We start from the raw sequence: 18,797 nt of genomic DNA, 5'->3' as shown, positions 1-18,797 counted from the left end.
AGAAAGCCTTGGGGAGCCCGGGCACCTGGGCTGCGTCCTGCCTGGTTACGGTGGACTCAGCAGCCACTTTCTCTCTCTAGGCCATTTCCTGTCACACTGGGAGCTCGGACCAGACAAATGGTCTTCAGTGACTTTTTTTTATTTTTAGCTGAAGAACACCACCCCCCTTTTTCTTCCAAATCTTATGCTGAAGTTTCCCTGCCCCCAGATAAAAGCAGAAGCAGAGAGCAGAGGCCCTGGCTGGAGTGGGGACATCAGACCTACCTGCTCACACCTCCTTTAGCCTGTCTGGGGGATCTTCAAGTCCCTCCCGGCAATTCCCAAGCTCTGCAGGCAGAATCTGAAGCTTGCTGATCTCCTTTCAAGCAACTATGACTTAAACCTCAAGTTCTGCAGGTGGGCTCAAAGTGGTTCCAACAGACAGTACTCACGAGAATGCTGTTTCTCTTCACCATGACCGTGGGCCTTGCTCTCCCTCAGGGTGGGGGAGCTGTGGAGGTCAGGGAGATTAGGGGCTTTTTAGGAAAGCTTCCAGGTCAAAGTCCTGGATCTGGAACTCATCTTATCTCCACTTCTCACTCTGCACTGAGAAAACTCTAGGCTTCTGCTTTGCTGGTGTGCGTTCCCCTTGGTGACCTTACAATGGGATGGCATTTATCTAGCCAGTCACCTTTGTTCTCAAGTCACTCTGGGTCATCATCATTCTCAAGTCACTCTGGGGTCTGCCTCAAAGCAGCTTAGCTTTTGCCTCCAAGGGTAGGAGCAGGTTGTGTCCAGCCCTCCCTGTCCCAGCCCATGGGGTGCAGGCTGGCTGGGTGTTAGACCTTCCCCCAGTAGCACCCTGGCCCACCCCCTCAGCGCATGGCAGAGGCTGGGCTGGCTGTTGGGAGCTGCTGGGGATTTTGCAGCCACTGCAGGCTTGAGGGAGGACAGCAGGGCCCACCCTATGGTGACCCCTTGTCGGTATTCACGTGCAGCCTCAGCCCCAATTCAGGGAGTTCCCTGGCGATTCTTCTGCTAAGTCTTTCTCTCAAAACTTTTGGAAAAAGTCAACAGTGGGACCACCCTAGGGACCAGTTTGTTGGATCCCCAGGAAGATGAAGCAGTAGCCTCCGCCTGCAGGGAGGTCAGCAGCTCACAGAACACAAGGCACGTCTGCTCCCTTCACTTCCCTAGACTCACTTCATCCCAGGCAGGCTCGAGAGGCCAGGCTCTGACGGGTCACCCAAGGCTGGCCAACTGGGATCAGCCCTGGGTCCTCTACCTCTGAGCCTGGGAGCCCCCTATCTCAGAGCCAAGAGGAGAGCACCCTTCTTTTGGTTGAGGGGTTGGATGTTCTCAGGGCCTGAAGGAATCTGTTCCCAAGGTGCTCTCTGGGTCAGTTTCTCTGCTTGTTGCCCACCCCTCGGAGGTGGGCCTGGGGGAGCGGGCACCAAGCCTGCATGCCAAGGTGGCATTCCCAAATGGGGGAGGTGGGCAGGAGGGAGACTCAGCCTCCATCTGCTTCCCATTGAGTGCTCCCTGTCTCCATAACCCACTGCGCAGAGTCCAGACTCCCCAAATCAGAGACACCTGGGGGATGGAAGAGGCTGAGCGGGGGCGAGACATTTGGAAAAGCCTTCGGACAGCAGGGTGGGCACTCTCGCGGGATCCTGCCCCTGGCTTTTCCCCCACCAAGGACAAGCGTTCTGCCGCCCGCTCTCCAAGGGTTACCAAAGAGTCCAGACCCGCCTTGAAGAGCGACAGCAGGTGGGACACTGTGTGGGAGGACAAACAGGTCTGAGACACCTGGAATAGGTGGGGCCAGGGAAGGACAATGGCTCCACTCACTGGGCCCTGGAGGAGGTGGTGTCTGAGGCAGGGAGCAGAACCAGGCCTGGTGCTCAACCTCCTGGCCCCACACACCTCCAGGAATGGCATAGTGGCGGTGGTGGCCACAAGGGAGGAGCCCCACATGAGCTGGCTCTGTGGGCAGCAGGCAGCAAGGATACAAAACACAGATTCCAGAGGCAGACGCTGCCCTGCACATGCATATCTGGCCCAGGCTGGGGCAGGGAAGGGATTCTTCTTCCAGGGAAGAGGCCACACAGGCATCCAGGGACAGGGAGCTGCCTGGGGCTGTAAGGTATGCTGGGACAGGGGCTCGGGGGACTGGGGTGGTGGAATGAAAGGTAAGGATCCACTTCCTTGCAGCAACCTGCTCTGCCCTCCACCCCAGTCAAAACAAGGCCTCTGCAAGGACCTGGGCCCCAGCTGTGGTCAATGTGGCCCATAAACAAGGGCCTGAATGATGAATGAGAGAAGGCATCGAGGATCCATGCTAATGGACCTCTGTCGTCCACCCACAGAGGGGCCCAGGCATCTCCTGGTATGACCTGCAAAGAACCAGGATGGGCCAGAGCTGGAAGGGGCTCTGGGTCACCTAGGCCAATGTCCCAGAGCCCAGGCTTTCAGGGCAATAAAGCTGGCCCGTGTGACCTTCAGGCACAGTCAAACGGGAACAACAGACCCCTCAGGGGCCAGAGGGAGGGACCTGGGGCGAGGGAGCCCTTGATTCCTGCCCTAGCATACTCCTGACCCACACTCACTCCAAGTTTCCTCATGCTCTGCAGAGTAATTGAAACCAGAAGCAGCTCCCCAGGCAGCTGACAAAGGCCCCTTGTTGTCGGGCTCCTCACTTCCTCTGCGCTCTGGGCCTGACCACACCAAGCCAGGATGAAAGCCACTGCCAGGGGGAGGAGCCCCGAGCTGCCCCGCCCGGGGGTCATGGCAGGGAAACCTCAGGCAGTGAGGCCCCAACGATGTCTTTCCTGTCCACTCTGGGGTCAGTTCATCAAAGCTGGGTCTGACTCCATCAGCTTAAGAAAACAGAGGCAGCCTCAGTTATCAAAGGCCTAAACACTGGGGTCACTTGCAAGTGACAGCATTTAGGAGGGGGACTGCCTGATGAGCTATACTCAGAATCCCTAGAGCAAGGTGGGGGACAGGGTACCTGAACCTGCCAGCTTAGGGCAAATGGTTTGTCATTAAACAAGCACTGACTCTGTGCCTGGCTGCTCACATTCAGTCCTCATTAGAGCCCACTTTACAGGTAAGGAAACTGAAGCTCAGAGAGGTAAAGTAACTCACCCTGTTCTTCCAACTAACGAATGGAGAAAGCTAGACTCTGAGCCCCAGATCTGTCTGGCCTCAAAGGCCCCTCAGTGCAGGCTGAATGATCAAGACCCTCTTCCGTTTTCTCTACTAGAAGGTGAGGTCCCGTCCTTTGTCTGTATCCACAGCACAGTGCCTGCCATTTACGGGGCGCTCAAGAAACAGAAATGAATGAATAAACTAGTGGAAGCATGGAGTGTTCCAGCTCTGACCAACTGTTTCAGGTACGTTCCATCCTTTGAACCTCACAATAAGCCAGTGATGAGGGCAGAGTGGAAACAGTTATCCCCATTTAATAGAAGAAGAAACTGAGGGTCTAAGAGGTCGACCAGGAACTGGTCTTCTGATCCTCAGTGCAGTGCTCTTCCCACAGCATCAGGGTAACCACGCTCCACACTCAGTACATCTAAGCCATTGACCAGGGGAAGACAAACAGGAGACCCAAGGAAAGAAAAGTCAAGGAACCAGGGACACTTAACCTTGGGGAAAGGAGGCCAGAGTGGCTCAACTGTTTTCTCAACTATACAGGCTAAGAGCGGCCAGTTGTCTCTGGGGTCATTGGGCCCCGCTCTCTTATTATACTTGAGAGTGACGAACATATGTGGAGTGGGAAAGGGGAGACCAAAAAATCTCCATCCTCAGAGACTACACTTTTTCTCTCACCAAAAAGCAAGAAGGCCTAAGGTGCAAACAACCCAAATGTCCATCGATGGATGAATGGATAAACAAAACGTGATTTACACACACAATGGAACATTATTCAGCCTCAAAAAGAAAGGAAATTCTGACACATGCTACAACAAAGATAAAGCTTGAGGACATTATGCTAAGTGAAAGCAGCCAGTCATGAAAGGGCAAGTATTATGATTCTACTTATATAAGGTTTCTAGAGAAGTTAAATTGATAGACACAGAAAAAAGAATGGTGGTTGCCAGGGGCTGGGGGTAGTGGGAATTGGAAGTTATTATTCAATAGGTATGGAGTTTCAGTTGGGGAAGATGAAAAAGTTCTAGAGATGGATATTGGCGATTGTTGCACAATCATGTGGATTTACCAAATGCCGTGAACTATATACCTAAAAATGATTAAAATGGTAAATTTTGGTATATCAATTTTGCCATAATTAAAAAAAAAAGAATAAGAAGAAGATAGAAATTGTTGGATTTGCCAGTCTGGGCTCTGTGGACATTCCCAGTCATGGAGGCCAGGAACTGAGCTTCATTTATAACAGTTCTGATCTCTCACAGGCTCCCAAGTGGCCAGGTCAAGAACACCAGAGAAATTACCCACCCTCTTCCTGCCCCATCGCCCCACCACCTTTCCCCTCTGAGGCAGGCTCTAAGCTTTGAAAGGGAAGATGATGCACGGGAGGCATCTCATGCAGCTTGAACTCTGCTGTCAGGGGTGAGGGTTAGTTACCGCCCCAGGCATAGGGGCAGCTGGGGCTTCCTTCTCTGCAGGGACCCCTGCCCCTCCCCACCCCAGGGTCTTGAGGGCCCACGAAGGCTTCCCTGGCAGGCTCATGGGAAAGTGAAGCTGCCTCCCACAGAGGGGGCGCAGAGGTGAGGGGGAGCAGGGGAGAGGGCAGAGGCGATCCTCTGGCTTAGGTAACTCCTTGATCTCGGACCCCTCTCCAGTGTGGGTCAGTGGCAAGAACTGAGCTGTGGAGCCCTGAGGGAAAGCTGTCTGCTCTGCCCCAGCCAACCAAGAAGGGCTGGACCCTGAGAATATGCTAATCAGCCAGCAGGTCAGTCCCAGATGGGGACAGCACATCTGGAGCCTGGAGCAGCATGGCTGGAAATAGACTAGGATAAACATACAGGAGTCCCCTGGGACCAGGGAGCCAAGGCAGACTAAGGGGGACAGGGGCTCCTGGCTGAGCTGTTACCCTGGCCTGGCCGGGCTACGGATGGGGCAGCAAGGAAGGGGTGGGCAGTAGGGGTAGCTGGATTGAGAATCTAGAGGTAATGCCCTACACTTGCAGTGCCAAAGGACAGACCCCCGAGAGTCACAGACTGACAGCCAAGCCTATCCCTGCCCCATCTGTGAGCATTTCTACTCACTCATTTGCCTGGCAGCTGACTAAGCACGACCAGCCTGGGATCAGGTCCCTGAATCTGGAGCCCTTGCTCAACCACTCACGAGCTGTGTGACTGCAGCCTGGTCACTCCCCTTTCTGGTCTCAGTTTTCTTCTCCCCACAAACAGGATGGACTGAATGCCCTCTAGGATTCCTAAAGCCCTGCTAATCCTCTTCTTTCACTCATTTCTTCAAACTCCTTCCCCTCCTTGTACTGCTCATGACACCTCCTGCTCAGGGCAGGCTGGGCTCCTTAATTTCTGGGGACACTCCCTGCGCATTCCTGCCTCCCAGCCCTTGACCGTGCTGGCACTTCCCCCAGAATGCCCACCCCACTCCTTTCTGCTGATCCAGAGGCTGCCCACCTTGCTAGAACAACACAGAGATTTAAAATGGCAATTACTGTGTAGTCCATTATAGAAAATAACTGACATAAAATACATAAAGTACTTTTGAGAGTATATCAGAAAGGCACGCATGAAGATGACATACAGCCCTAGAAAAAAGGAAGCTAGGATAATATTACGTGAAAATAGAAAAAAATGTAAAATACACACTATGAATAAAACTATATAAAAATCTACATTCCTGAGGAAGGGAAAGGGCACAAACTAGAATGGCTGTTTGGGAGGAGTGGGAGCAGATGTGGTTTGTGACTGTTTCAGGTCTCTTTACTAGGACTGCACTTTTCTTTCTAATGTAAGCACTGCTTTTGCAATTAAAAAACCCAGCTCTCTGGGATCCCTCTTGCTCCATCTCCTCCTTGAAGCGTCCGGAACTCCAGCCCAGATGACCCTTCCTTCTTTGAATTCTTGAGGCACAGGCTTCCAGTCTTATTCCTTACAGAACCGTGGGAGGCTGCGGGGCATCTGGGGATGGGCTCTGGAGCCAGCTTCCAGCCCGGCCAAGTCCTGGTTCCATGGCATTGACACGTCACTTAATACCTCATGACTCGGCTTTCCCATGTCTATAATTGTGGTATTGTTCCTACCCTACAGGGCACGATGTTCAGCCCCTGAGACAGCAGACATGAGTGCTAGGCACAGTACTGGGCTCATTGGGAGCTCTCTTATGTCATTACTGTCACCCTTTCTGGCACTGTGCATTGTTCTCTCATAGCTTGGCATATATTCATGTACTTGTCTTTCTGATCTGACAGGAGGTTCCTCAAGGGCAGGACCCTGCAGCTCTCGGAGCAGTAGGCCCATGCTGGGCACAGCGCAAATGCACAGTAAGTCCTCCTCCCCTGCTCTTTTCCATGCACATTCATTCTACTTCCATGCAGAAATGTCCTCTGCCCAGAGGTGACGGGAGCCCAGACAAAGGAAGCCCTTAGGCTCACCTTATGCCATAAAGCAGGCTTCTTCTCTCAGGCCACTAGCCATGCCAGGGCCCTTTGCCCAGGTTGGGAGATTCTTGATGAAGGCCTAGGACAAGGGGCACTGCACAGAGAGCCTTCCCTGCATACTGTCAGCAGAAGTGTCTTAGCTAAGGTACTTAACCTCAGTGTCCTCTTCTGTAAAATGGGGAGGACATGATTGTCATTTTCCTTGCAGAGCTGTTGCAAGGATCACTTGAGATAACATTTGGGAATGGGCCTCCAAGAGCATAAGTGCAGGACACACATGTAGATGATTAACACTGCCATCTGTCTGTCACTAAATGCTGTCCCCACTGCCTGTCCCACCCCCACCCTGCCGCTCTAGGTTCCCTGCGCCCACTGCCACATCAGGCAAACCCAGAGAGGGAGACTCATCACAGGAGCAAATGCCTGGATCTTAGGCAATGGGGTCCCTCACTGTTCCCTGGACAGGCTGAGTGGGAGGGGGCTTAGAGAGAAGCGGGGTTAACAGAGGAGGGCCTTCTTCCCCCTGCCTTTCCTTCAGGCCACCTGAATGTCCCCAAGGACTCGGTCCTATGGTGAGGCCACCTTCAGCTCTGTCTCAGCGCCTGCTGAAGGGGAGCAGGCCCCAGCTCCAGAGGCTGCTGCCAGTTCCCTTCCTTGGACACGTGGCAGGAAGGAAGGTGGGAGTGGACTGTGGGAACAGACCGTCTGTGCTCCAAGGGGCCTGGCCACGTGGGAATGGCTTGGTGCAGACTATCCACCCAGCCAGGCCATTCTCGGAGGCTCTGAGGGCACTCACAGGCAGGACTTTCTGAGCCCCGGCACACCCTGGGGGGACACCCCCTCCCCCTCCTGGATACATGGGAAGGCTGGTAAGGTGGCTTTGCAGCTAGGGGCCATAGGCCCCCAGAGAGCTTGGAGAGCTGAGTGCTGGGAGACTTCAAAGGCTTCCAGAGGACCCTGGATCTGAGCTGCCCGCTCACAGACCCAGGTCAGCTGGCAGTAAGAAGGTTTGTGCTTCTTTTAACATCAACTTGTAGGCATTTAACATTCCTCGAAGCTTAAACACAGAAACATGTTCCCTACCAGACTGTGCTTTCTGCTCTGCCAAACATAACCTGGCTTCCTCCCCTCCCCCACACCTCCATCTGCTCCTGTCTCCGAGAAGTAATGACTTATGGTGTGTTTCCCCTGGAGCTCGTGCAGCTGAGTGAGAAGGGAAATGACAGGGCTGACACCCAGGTGGGGAGACTGCTGCTCTCGGGCTCTGGAATCTGAGTTCTAGAGGGGTCAGGGTCCACAGTGCCCACTGAGCTGGCTGCCATGGACACTTTTTTTAATGCTTCCATTCCACAGCCACCAATGGCCCGGGAAGGGTGGTAGCCCGTCCTGTCTCTTGGTTGGGTGTCTTCTAGGATTGGACAGGAAAACTCAGAGCTCCTTCCCTGCCTGTCCCTCCAGCCCAGCTCTGGGAGGTGGAGATGGGGCTCCCACCCCTTATCCCTGTGGAGAGTAGGTGCCAGGAACGGAATTTTGAAAGCTCTCTCATCAGCCCCCATTTCCTAAATGATGAAAGACTGGCTTGTGGTTGCCTAGCAGCACTGTCTCCCTAGCAATAGTGCAGGGGAGCAGGGTGCAGGTCCCACAGCATCAGGAAGGGACATGTTCAGGAATATGGGGTAGGGTGAAGCAGATGGCCAGACCCCCTTCCCCCCACCACAGTGCCATACCCTCTGCTCAAACACTGGAGTCTGAGACAGGTGGAGGGAGCAGGAGACCCACACAGGTCCCCAAGGGGCAACGCCAACCCAGGACACCCAGATTCCAAACTCTGCAGCCTCAATAATGCATCAGAGAACAAACACTTCCTGCAAGAAAGCATCATTCCGCTCCCTGCTGTAGCCAGGGGTATCACAGCCTGCACCCAGATCACTCCTGTGGCTCCATACCACTGTGTACCAGTTATTGCTTCCCTTGATTTCATAGTTGCAGAATCTACCCTCAAAGCAGGCCACTTGTGTCATAAGTATGAGGTCACATAAGGTGCCAGATAGGACTGTGGATGCTCCCTGCTGAATGTCACCCCCGCCACCACCCTTCCAGGTAAGTGTACAGCAGCCATCTTCAGAACTGGCAGGATGTTCCAGACACATGGGCTACAAACAAGGGCCTTTTCCCTTCATACATTTATAGGGCACCAGAAACACACTGAGGCATAAATACTCTTAACCTGACGAGGACCTGCCTCTACTGATATCCAGAGAGCCCACGCTAAGCCAGTGACTCCCAGCACAGGTGAGTAAGCTACAGCAGCCCTAGCAACAAATCAGAGCCCAGCCCTTAGCTGGATCCTAGACCCTTCTGGTAGAACGGCCAATGCGCAGGACGTGTGACTCACTCCTGTCCCACGCCATGGCAGACACTGCTCATCAAACACAGCACCCTTCCCTCCTGTTCATGGATACGGCCTCAGAATCCTTCGCAACAGTGTTCCAGGAAAAAGCCACCAAAAGACTAAGGTTGGAATGTGAACACAAGGTAGTTGTCATCCCTCCACTCCATCTTGCAGAAGCGTGGACGATCCACCTGAGCCTGAGAACCACGTGGGCTTCTGGGGGTACAATAAGAAGCCATCTCCAGCAGGGAAGGCTAATCACCTCGGGGAACTTTTCTCAGACCAGCTTTGAACCGAAGTCACAAAAGGCCAAGCACCTTGATCAAGAAGGTTACTGAGGAAGACTCCTTCTCAACTGCTGCCCCCTCCTGGTAGCTCCCCAAGCCTCGCCCTGGTACCTGAGCACTCACCTGGATCTGCCCTTTGCCCATGATCTTGTCCACAATCTCGTTGTTGTCCTTGTTGACCTTAGTCTTGTCATAGCACTTCTCATAGCACAGGATCCTCAGGGACTGAGAACCCTCCAGCTCAATCTCAAACTCCTGGGGGAGATGGAACAAAGGGTGGTGAATCTCTGAAGCTGGGGAGACATGGCTTCCTGGCAGGTGTGGGCCCCCACTTTGCAGGGGCAGGGTGAGCAGGGACTATGAGGACCACATCACAGGACGTGGAGGAGCATCCTCATTTTCTGGAGCTCTCAGGGGCCTCCACATCACTGGTGAAATGGAGTTTGGGGGCTTGAGCTGGAACCCCAGTGCCATAAGCACTGTGATTAGAAGCCAGATGTGCAAGGAGTGAAAGTCAAGGGCATTAGAGAGACAGAGCTGGTCTAACCAACAGGCTTGGTTGTCCCCAGCAGACAGGTTGTGAGCACAGGGAGTGGGCTGGGCATGCTTGGTGACAAACTCAGGGCTCCCCACAGGGACACCAACCCCCTTGACTCACCTCATCCCACTTGGGCTCTGTTGTGTCCCGGAATACCCTGGTTTTGGCTTTGCTGACAAAATAACCAAAGGAATCTACCTCCAGGGTACAGTACAGGTCTGCAGGGGGAAGGACAGAGACATACTGAGTAAGGCCTGAGAGGCCCAGGAACAGGGCCAGGGTGGGGTGGTGCTGGTGAGGGGCTCAGGAAGGAAGGGGGACATTACGTGTGTCCTTCCCAACATCTCCATGGGGAAGCATCGTGGCATTCTCCTCCCCACAGCCCTGGCCTCCTGAGTGCTGAGCTACTGCCACCGCATGGCACCAGAGCTTCTGTCTCCTCATCCCCATCTTTGCTTGGTTCCTCCTCACCATGGAGCCCTCATCTCCAGGTCTTCACTCCCTGCAACACCAATCCCAGGGTTTCTCAACAGGGATGTCACTGGCATTTGAGTTGGGAGGCACCAGAAGGCATTTAGCAACCCTGGCCTCTGGGTCCTGATGCCCGTAGTAACCTCCAGTCACTGTGAGAACCAAGAATGCCCCCAACCCCAAAGCTCAGTTTGTTATTTTCTTCAAAGCACTTAACTTTAACTGAAGTTATCTTTTCTGTCTGTGTGTTCACTGTCTCTCTTCCCTCCACAATATAAACTCCAGGTGGGTAGAAGCCTTGGGTTTTCTTATCTACTGGCACACCCTTGGTACTAAGAACAGAGCTTGGAACACAGTAGGCACACAGTGAATGTCGGTGGGATGAGTGAATGAAGCTCTTACCCAAGGTAAGAAAGTAGTGGAGGGGGAGGGCAGGAGGGCAGGGGGCAGGGGGCTTTCCCTAGTGTTTCCACCTTGAACCATTGCCTATAGGCTGAAAATCTCCTCTCTACCCTGGGACCCAACTGATGAGGTCACTGCATGGTGCCCACACCAGGCACTCTGCAAATCCACACACTCCCTCTGGGGCACAGACCCTGGCAGCCCTTCCCACCTCCACGGGAGCTGCCAGGGTTGTTTCCCAGGGTACTGGTGGGACTGGGCATATCTTTGAGGCACTACAGCCAACCCTCTGCATGAATCAAGGGGGCAAGGGGCAGAGGTCAGAGGGTGGACGTACAGCACAGGCTGCCTGCTCCACTCAGCTCCAGGAGTTGCCCACCTGGGTTGCTCTCTATCTGAGGAGCTTTCCTGCGGAAGGCAGACTGCAGCTTGCACCCTAAGAAGTCTCTAGCTGGGTGCAACACAAAGCAGAGCCAAATGGGTGTCAGAACACACTGGAATGTGGTTACAGATTAACAGGTGAACAGTGCCGGAGGCCCGAGCACCCCAGCCTGTGCCAGGTCAGGAGTAGGTCTGTGTGGCTGAGAGGTGGAGGGGCATGAAGCCTCCATAGGGGCTGGGGATCACGGGATCAAAGTGGGGCTTTAGAGTCAGGCTGTCTGGGTTCAAATCCTGGCTGTGCCCAAGTCACCTAACTTCTCTCCCCCAGTTCTGTCATCTGTAAAAGAGGAACAATAGTGGTGCCCACACCCTAGGCCTGACTGTCCAGATGTAACGCACTGACTAGGACAAGAAGCCATGGTTGAAAATTCATGGGGCCTAACCCCCTAGTCAGAATGAATACCTGAGTGGGTCAGGGGGCAGGAGAAGGAAGTGAAGATAATCCAGAGGTAAGAGGAGATTCTGTGGCAGCTCACCCTGTTTCTAACCATCTGCCCCAGTTTGGCAGGCAAAATACCTGCTCCAGCTCCATGGGCCTGCTCCCTGGGACCCATCCCAGCCAACGGGAAGCAGGAGAGAGAGGAAGGGCAAGACAGCTGGGCACTGTGGAGGTGGGAGGCACCTGGCCCACCGAGCAGACTTGGCTATGTGTACCAGCCCTATGGAGCTTACTAACCAGGAAAACTCCTGACAGCGGCTCCCAAGAAGGAGATTCTATCAGTTCGGGGAGGGTCCAGGAAGCTGCCATGTTAACAAGCAGTCCAAATGATGAGTGAGTGGTCCTGGCCAGATTCCAAGAAATGGTCTAAGGGGAGAGCGTGGATTCTACTGTACCACCTACGACCTGTGCAACCCTGGCAAGTCCCTTGAGCACTCTGAGCCTCAGCTTCACCATGTGAAAAACAGGAATGATATCCGTGACCTCAGAGGTAGTCAGAGAATCAGAGCAGGTAATGAACCTGAACAGGCTTTGGACATGCCAAGGCACCGTCCACATGCTGGCCACGTTCTGTTTTCCCCAGGTACACAGTGGGCGTTCTATAAATTAACTACTTCATTCAGCATTTCCGAGTTCCTGTTCATCTAAGGATAAAGAAGACCTGGTTCCTGCCCTCAAAGAACTCACAGCGGGAGAAGCAAATTATAAGTGACAAAACAGCATGACGGGTGCTGTAACCACATTTTGCCTGAGTATGAGGAGGACACGGGTAGGGGAGGCTGAGTCACCCCAGGAACTCGGGGAGGCTTCACAGTAAATGTTGATCAAATGGCTGTTTGTAGGCCATTGGCATAACCTCTGCATGGTGCACTGCAGGGAGAGAGGCTGGGGCAGGCCTCGCCTGCCAGAGAGGAAGAGAAGGGACTAGGAGGGGGCAGGCAGAGAGGAAAGGAGTCAGGAGCCCTGGGTTTTTGATGCCGTGTGATGTTAAGTCCTTTTACCTCTCTGGGACTCAGCTTCCTCATCTGGCAAATGGGTAGAAGCTATTAGCTATCTGACTGACTCACAAATTCCTCTGTGGATAAAAAGTAGACAAAATGTGTAGACATATTTTGTGACATGCTAGAAACAGATCTACTAAATCTACAGTGCTACTTCATAGATGACGATAAAGAAGGGGAAGGAAAGGGATGTGTGGCAGTGCACTGGCATTGCCCATATGCGGTCATATCTAAGTCTGCTCTCAGGTCAGTATTAGTGAGTGTGATTGCCTTTTATGCAGAAGGAAGCTGAGACTCAAAGAGGTTAAGAAACGTGCCCAAGGTCACGCAGGTTATAACTGGCAGATATACGGTTGGAGTCCAGTTGTTTGCAGCTCCAAGGTTTCAGACACCTGGGGGAAGAGCTTGGGAGAGAGTGGACCTTGGAGACAGAGGGTGGGGGTGATCCCCCTGCCAAGAGGAGCTGGTTCCTGGCTTTTGTGGGCACACCACACATCTCAAGGCATGCTGGCAGAGCCCCAGCCTAGGCAGACCAGAGCAGGACAAGTAGGCAATGGGAGGCCCCCACAATGGTTCCACAGGGACCTTCTGTGAAAAGATAAACCCTTCCTAGGGCTGGTGGGTCAGGGGCACTTACTGGCTGACTGCTTAAATCCCTTAGCAGAGTGGACGATGACATGCAGGAAGCCATAGAGCCCAGGAGACTCGTCGTCTGCAAGAAAGAAAAGCCCCCAGGGTAGGGGGTGGTGAGAGGCTCACCCCTTCCTCCACCCCAGGCTGGAGGACAGCCTGAGCCATGGCTGACAGCACCACCTGGTGGCTGGCTGGAAAAGTCTCCAAAGCCCTCTGCTTCCTCCAATGTGAGCTGCTCCGGGGAGTGCTGGGGGTCCTTCTCCCCGCCACTCAGCCCGGGAGGCCAGCTCAGGACTACCGTCCTGGGCCAGGGATTTCATACCATTCCCCAGCGACACTGTTCCTCCCTCTGAATGCTACCTATCACATGGCTGCCCACCTCAGTTTAGTCTTTGAAAGTGAAAACTGACCAATAAGATAAGTCACTTTTTTTGGCAGCTGTCTGGTAAGAGGATCCAAATCCTGGACCTCGGTGCTATCAGTACTGTACTCTAATCAGCCACCCCCTGGAAAGTCACTTTGTGTTCCTAGAAGAGAGAAGGCCCAGCTTGGCCCCCTGCACAGGACACAGGGTATATACCCCTTCCCAGCACCATGGGCAGCTAGGATCCACCCACTCTGAGTCAGTTGCCAGCCAGGATCACAGCTCCCCCCTGCTCAAAAACTTCCCATAGTTTCCTCAGTTTACAGCAGAAACTCCAAACTCCCTTGCTTGGCATTCAAGGCCTTCCAAGATCTGATCCCTGGAAACTTCCCACCTTATTTCTCATGTACTACTCTAATCCATCTACCTTATTCTTTCCCCTACCCCGCTGCGCCATGCTTCAGCCTTTTGCTTCCATTACTGGACTACCTCATGAACATATAAACAACACGATCCCAGTGCACCCGGGTGCCAGATTCTTCTCTCAAGCCACAGGGGGGCTGAGGAAGAGCTGGGGGTCACCTGGGGACTCAACAGACAGTAACCCCTACTCAAGCTTTCTGTGTACCTGGCAACTGAATAGACCCAGCCCAGTTGAGCAGAAATTAGCTATTTGCAGCCACGTGTCTGTTTGGGTCCTTGCAAAAGGCCCCAGCAATGTCCTGCGGGCTGGGACCTGCTAGTTGGGCAGCCTCGGGTTCCAGATCTTACCGTCTTTATTGCTGGTGACAGGAATGTTGTGTACAGTCCTAAGCTTGAAACAGGATCCTGTGAGCACCTGGAGCTCTACTGAGCTCAGGACAAAGGCCTGGAGATCTGAAAGAGAAGCCAAGAGAGGAGGTAGCATCAGCACTGGTCCACTAGGACCTGCTGCTCTTCCTTGGGAGTTGCTGCAGGAAGACAGCTTAGTTCTAGGGACAGAGCTGGTCCTTGGAAAGACATGTAGACCCACGAGGACTATTGCGGGTGCTGGCAGAGGGGTAAAAACAGAAGAATCTAATTGAACAGGTTCATGTATGTGTGTGAGAGAGAGTGAGAGAAACAGCAAAAGAACCCTGGGCTCTGGGTCCAGTCCTATCACTAATTCATCATATGCCTTAAGCAAATCACTTAAATTCTTTGGATCCCAATCGATCAGTAACAAATGAAGCGCCAACTCCCTGGCATCTTCTAGGGTGACTGTAAGGGCCAAAGAAAAGATACTGAGCATCAAATGCTTGGAAATACAAAAGGCCCATTATTGCCATGGACACCATCCGGGCAACACAGAGTGAGGCAGGACTTTACCCTTTTTCTGTAGTTTCTGAATTGCTTCTCTCCACTCTGACCTCTCATAGTCCGAGGACAATAGGAACAGGTAGCTCTGAAGAGAGGAGATGAGAATTCAGTGGGGCGACCACAGTTGGGCCAAGCATATTTCTGGATTCTGGGGCCCCCAATAAAGCTCCTCTTTATCCAGGTATCCCTGAGCTTGGAGGAGACAGCTGGGAATGGGGGCCTCTTTCCTGGGAATCCAGGTGACAGGAGTGGCAGTGCCAGGGGTGGCCAGCAGAATGCACTGGCTCCGTACCAGTGGGGAGAGGGAGTCCAGGGCTGGAGCCACGGCAGCTTCCTTGGGAAGTGGGCACCTGAGTCCTTGATTCCCACAGGTGAGGGCCAGGAGTCATAGTGAGTAGACAGTCCTGGACTGAGGTAGGGGCTATCTTTGTCCCACCCCATCCTTCCTGACCTTTCCATTCCGATTGTGGATCCGAAACGGGATAGTGGGAGAATTGAGCAGCAGCAAGAACTCATTCTCAAACATCTTCTTTTTCAGGCGCTCGATGGCCCGGCTCTGCCCTTTGTTGGCTTTCTGCAGGAGGAGGGGGCACAGGTGGTTTCCCTCACACTCACACTCTACTTCGCATTCAGCAGCTCTAAGCACAACACGCCCCCGCGTATTGGTCATGTTTTTTATTTTCTATATTTTATGATGTTTTAACTTCTTGGTGGGGGCCTGGCTGGGTGAGGAGAAACTGCTCCCCCCAGGGCTAACTGATTGCTAAGATTGTAAATGACACCCCTGTGAGCACACCTTTCCCCAGCTACCTCCTTTGTCTAACTCTCCCCCACCAAGCCAGTATTTCCTCTGCTCACTCAGGGCCAGAACTCAGGGCGAGGGCCCAGATAAGTACAGCCTGGAGCCCGCCGACATTCAAACCAGCCAGTCCTAAGCTGTTCCCCCTGCCCTGCCTTGCTTCTCCCATGGGAAACATGGTAGAGCTGTGGCCCGTGCTCCCCCCGTCCCCTCCTGCCTCCTGTCCAAACCTGGTGCTCCACATGCGGCCCTGTGGGGTGTGGTGTGCCCCCTTTTCCTGGAAAACTGCAGTAATAAAAACCTTTCAGGGTCACTAGCCTCACTATATTGTCACTGTCACCTCTATAAATTAAATCCTGGGTACAACAGAGATATCCTGCTTGAAAAACCTGAGACATCTTTCAGCATAAAGCCCCTGCTGCTGGCTTGGCACCAGGGCCTCCCATGGCTGGGTTCCAGCCTCTGTGTTTGGCCAGAAATCCCACCACGACCCCCACCCCCTCAGTGCGTTCTCTTAAGCCATTCCCTCTCCTCTGGCATACCCTTCTCCAGTTTTCCAAGTTTATATCTACTTTATAAAGGCTCCTCTACCTTTTATTAATCGCTATTATGCTTCATGTCTCAGTTCCAGTGCTATCTTCAGCTCCTCAGTTAGAATTAATTTCTGTAGCATTTTTTTTTTTTTTAACTCAGTAGACTGGCAAAATTGTAATGACTGCTCATAGCCAGTGCTGTGACCGTGTGACGTTACTGGGGGGAATACAACTTTTTCAAAGGTAAATCTGGCAAGTAAATGCACAGGCCCTTTGCCCCAGCCATCCCACTTGTAGGGAATCTTCTACAGAGACATATGAGTGCAGTGATGTTCATTGTAGACTTGCCTGCTAAGAGTAAAGTCAGAATATCATGCAGATGTTAAAAAGAATCTGATAGATCAAGAGTTCTAAGGTGTACCTTAAGTGAAAAGCTTAAGTTGCAAAATAGCACATGTAGTCTAGTCTCATTTTTTTAAAAAAGTGTGTGTGTGTACATATAAGCAGACCAAGTACAAGAATATACCTTAAACTGTTAACAATGGCAGGTGGGTAATGGCCAGTTTTACTTCGTACACTTTGGTATGGAGGGCATTTCTAGTTATAACAAACCAGTATTACACTGGTGAATAGAAAAAAAATAAAGTTTTAAAAATTATTAGCCGTCTGGCACACCCCTTGCAGCCAGCAGAGCTCGAGGCGCTGACCTGACTGAGCAGAAGGCCACGTCTGCACACCTGGGGCACACAGCCTGTGGGCTCCCAAGACTGGGTGAGAAACACGCACGCAGGATGCCCCTGGGGGTAGTGGTGGGCAGCACCAGATGGGGAAATAGGCTCAAATGAAGCAGGCTGGAGCCCCGCCTTCCATGAAGACACCGTGCTGGGCAGGGAGCTCCCTCTGGGCAGATGCACCCCTATCAGACCCTCAGTCCTAGGATATCCCCCTGCCCCAACCACCCTTGAGGTTGTAACTGGGGTCTTCCTCTCCCCTGTTCAAAGAGAGATGTCTGAGTTGAAAGGATCCTTAGAGGCCATCTGGTCACGTATTCCTCAATAATCATTTACTAGCTCCGATTTCCTATGTGCTAATACTAAGGACATAGAACCAGAGAAAACAGCCCATTCACTGAAGTTCAAATTTTAGTGGGGAAGAGAAAAGGCTGACCATGCATTACAATTCAGTACCACAAAAGCAAAGCCAGAAGTGAACATTGGGAACTGGGGTCAGGGCACCCAACCCAGACTGTGGAGCCTTAAAGAAGGCTTCCCAGGGGAGGGAGGCCTAAACCAAGCTTGGGCGGGTGAGGAAGAGACCAGGCCGACCAAACCACTCTGCACCCTTCCTTCCCTTCACTGGGAACACTCCTCCTGCGAGGCTTTCCTGCAGCCACTGTTTTCGAATGTATAAGTTCAAGGCTACACATTTTCCTCCAACAGCACTTTGGCTACATCCCTTGGGTTTCGTAGTACCCTCATTTTCATGCCATTCTAAATAGTTTGCAGTTTCTATTGTGACTTCCTCTTTAACTTGAAAGTTTTGACTTTCCAGCCATGTAATTATTAATATTCTAGTTGTGGGTTTTTAATTTTACTGCACTGTGGTCTGTGAACATGACTGGTATGCTATCAATTTTCTGAAAAAAATTTGAGATTTTCTTTGTGACCTAATATAGGGCAAATGAATGCTCTATGTGTGTGTGTGACAAGAATCTTAGTCCTTCGTCAGGGAACAAGCGTCTATGCACTTTTAGATCAAGCATGTTAACTGTGGTATTCAGGTCCCCTCTCTCCTTATTTATTTGCCTACTTGATCTGTCAGTTTCTGAGAGAACTCCCAGGTCCTTTTTCTTGCACATGCCCTACTTTTTCCTAAGAAAGCCCTCTTTTTCTTCTTCTCTTGTTTCCCTTTTCTACAATGTTCAACATACACTGTTCTCCAGGAAACTTTCCAAAAATAACCCCACTAAAATCTGAGCACCCTGGGGCCAGCCCGTGGCTCACTCGGGAGAGTGTGGTGCTGATAACACCAAGGCCATGGGTTCAGATCCCTACACAGGGGTGGCCGGTTAGCTCACTTGGGAGAGTGTGATGCTGACAACACCAAGTCAAGGGTTATGATCCCCTTACTGGTCATCTTTAAAAAAAAAAAAAAAAAAAAAAATTCTGAGTACCCTTGCATCCTACCTCTCTTATCAAACTCTCAAACTTTACAACTTTCTCTCCCTCTACCTCCCTGCACTGTAGCGGGTTCGAAAGGACACAGTAAGAATGATCCCACACTCTACCAGATGCCAGGCTCTACTTACCTCCTTCTGGATTTCACTCTTGAGGGCAGATATCTTTGTTTTCATGTCCTCCAGCTCATGATCTGGGAAGGGGTGCACCTGGGGGCTGGCTTCAGACTCCTCGGGGGATGGAAACACTAAGTCGGCCAGGGGGATATACCACTTACAGTCATACTGTTGGTGCTTCCTGCAAACAAGCCGGAAGGAGAGAAGAGCCAGAGGGAAGTTGGCTCTTCAAGCCTGAACTGTTGGCCCCAGAACCAAAAAAAAAAACACCCAAAAGGGATTTACT

The 18,797-nt window shown here is 52.3% G+C and overlaps 1 protein-coding gene across 3 annotated transcripts in view; it reads right to left on the bottom strand.

The window, feature by feature from the left end:
- ABR (ABR activator of RhoGEF and GTPase) overlaps positions 1-18,797 on the bottom strand; it is a 185,427-nt gene that overhangs the window by 27,999 nt on the left and 138,631 nt on the right. For all 3 annotated transcript variants that reach the window (XM_063108925.1, XM_063108927.1, XM_063108926.1), the window contains 7 exons: positions 18,527-18,692; positions 15,338-15,460; positions 14,896-14,971; positions 14,320-14,424; positions 13,189-13,263; positions 9,918-10,015; positions 9,383-9,514 (listed from right to left, as the gene is read on the bottom strand). In XM_063108925.1, the coding sequence (XP_062964995.1) occupies positions 9,383-9,514; positions 9,918-10,015; positions 13,189-13,263; positions 14,320-14,424; positions 14,896-14,971; positions 15,338-15,460; positions 18,527-18,692 (775 nt within the window). The remainder of the gene's footprint in view (positions 1-9,382; positions 9,515-9,917; positions 10,016-13,188; positions 13,264-14,319; positions 14,425-14,895; positions 14,972-15,337; positions 15,461-18,526; positions 18,693-18,797) is intronic.

Source organism: Cynocephalus volans, chromosome 10 (assembly GCF_027409185.1).
Source record: "Cynocephalus volans isolate mCynVol1 chromosome 10, mCynVol1.pri, whole genome shotgun sequence".
In the NCBI taxonomy this organism is placed as follows: Eukaryota; Metazoa; Chordata; class Mammalia; order Dermoptera; family Cynocephalidae; genus Cynocephalus; species Cynocephalus volans.
Note: the sequence above shows the minus strand (reverse complement) of the source record. Positions and strands in the feature narration are given on the sequence as shown.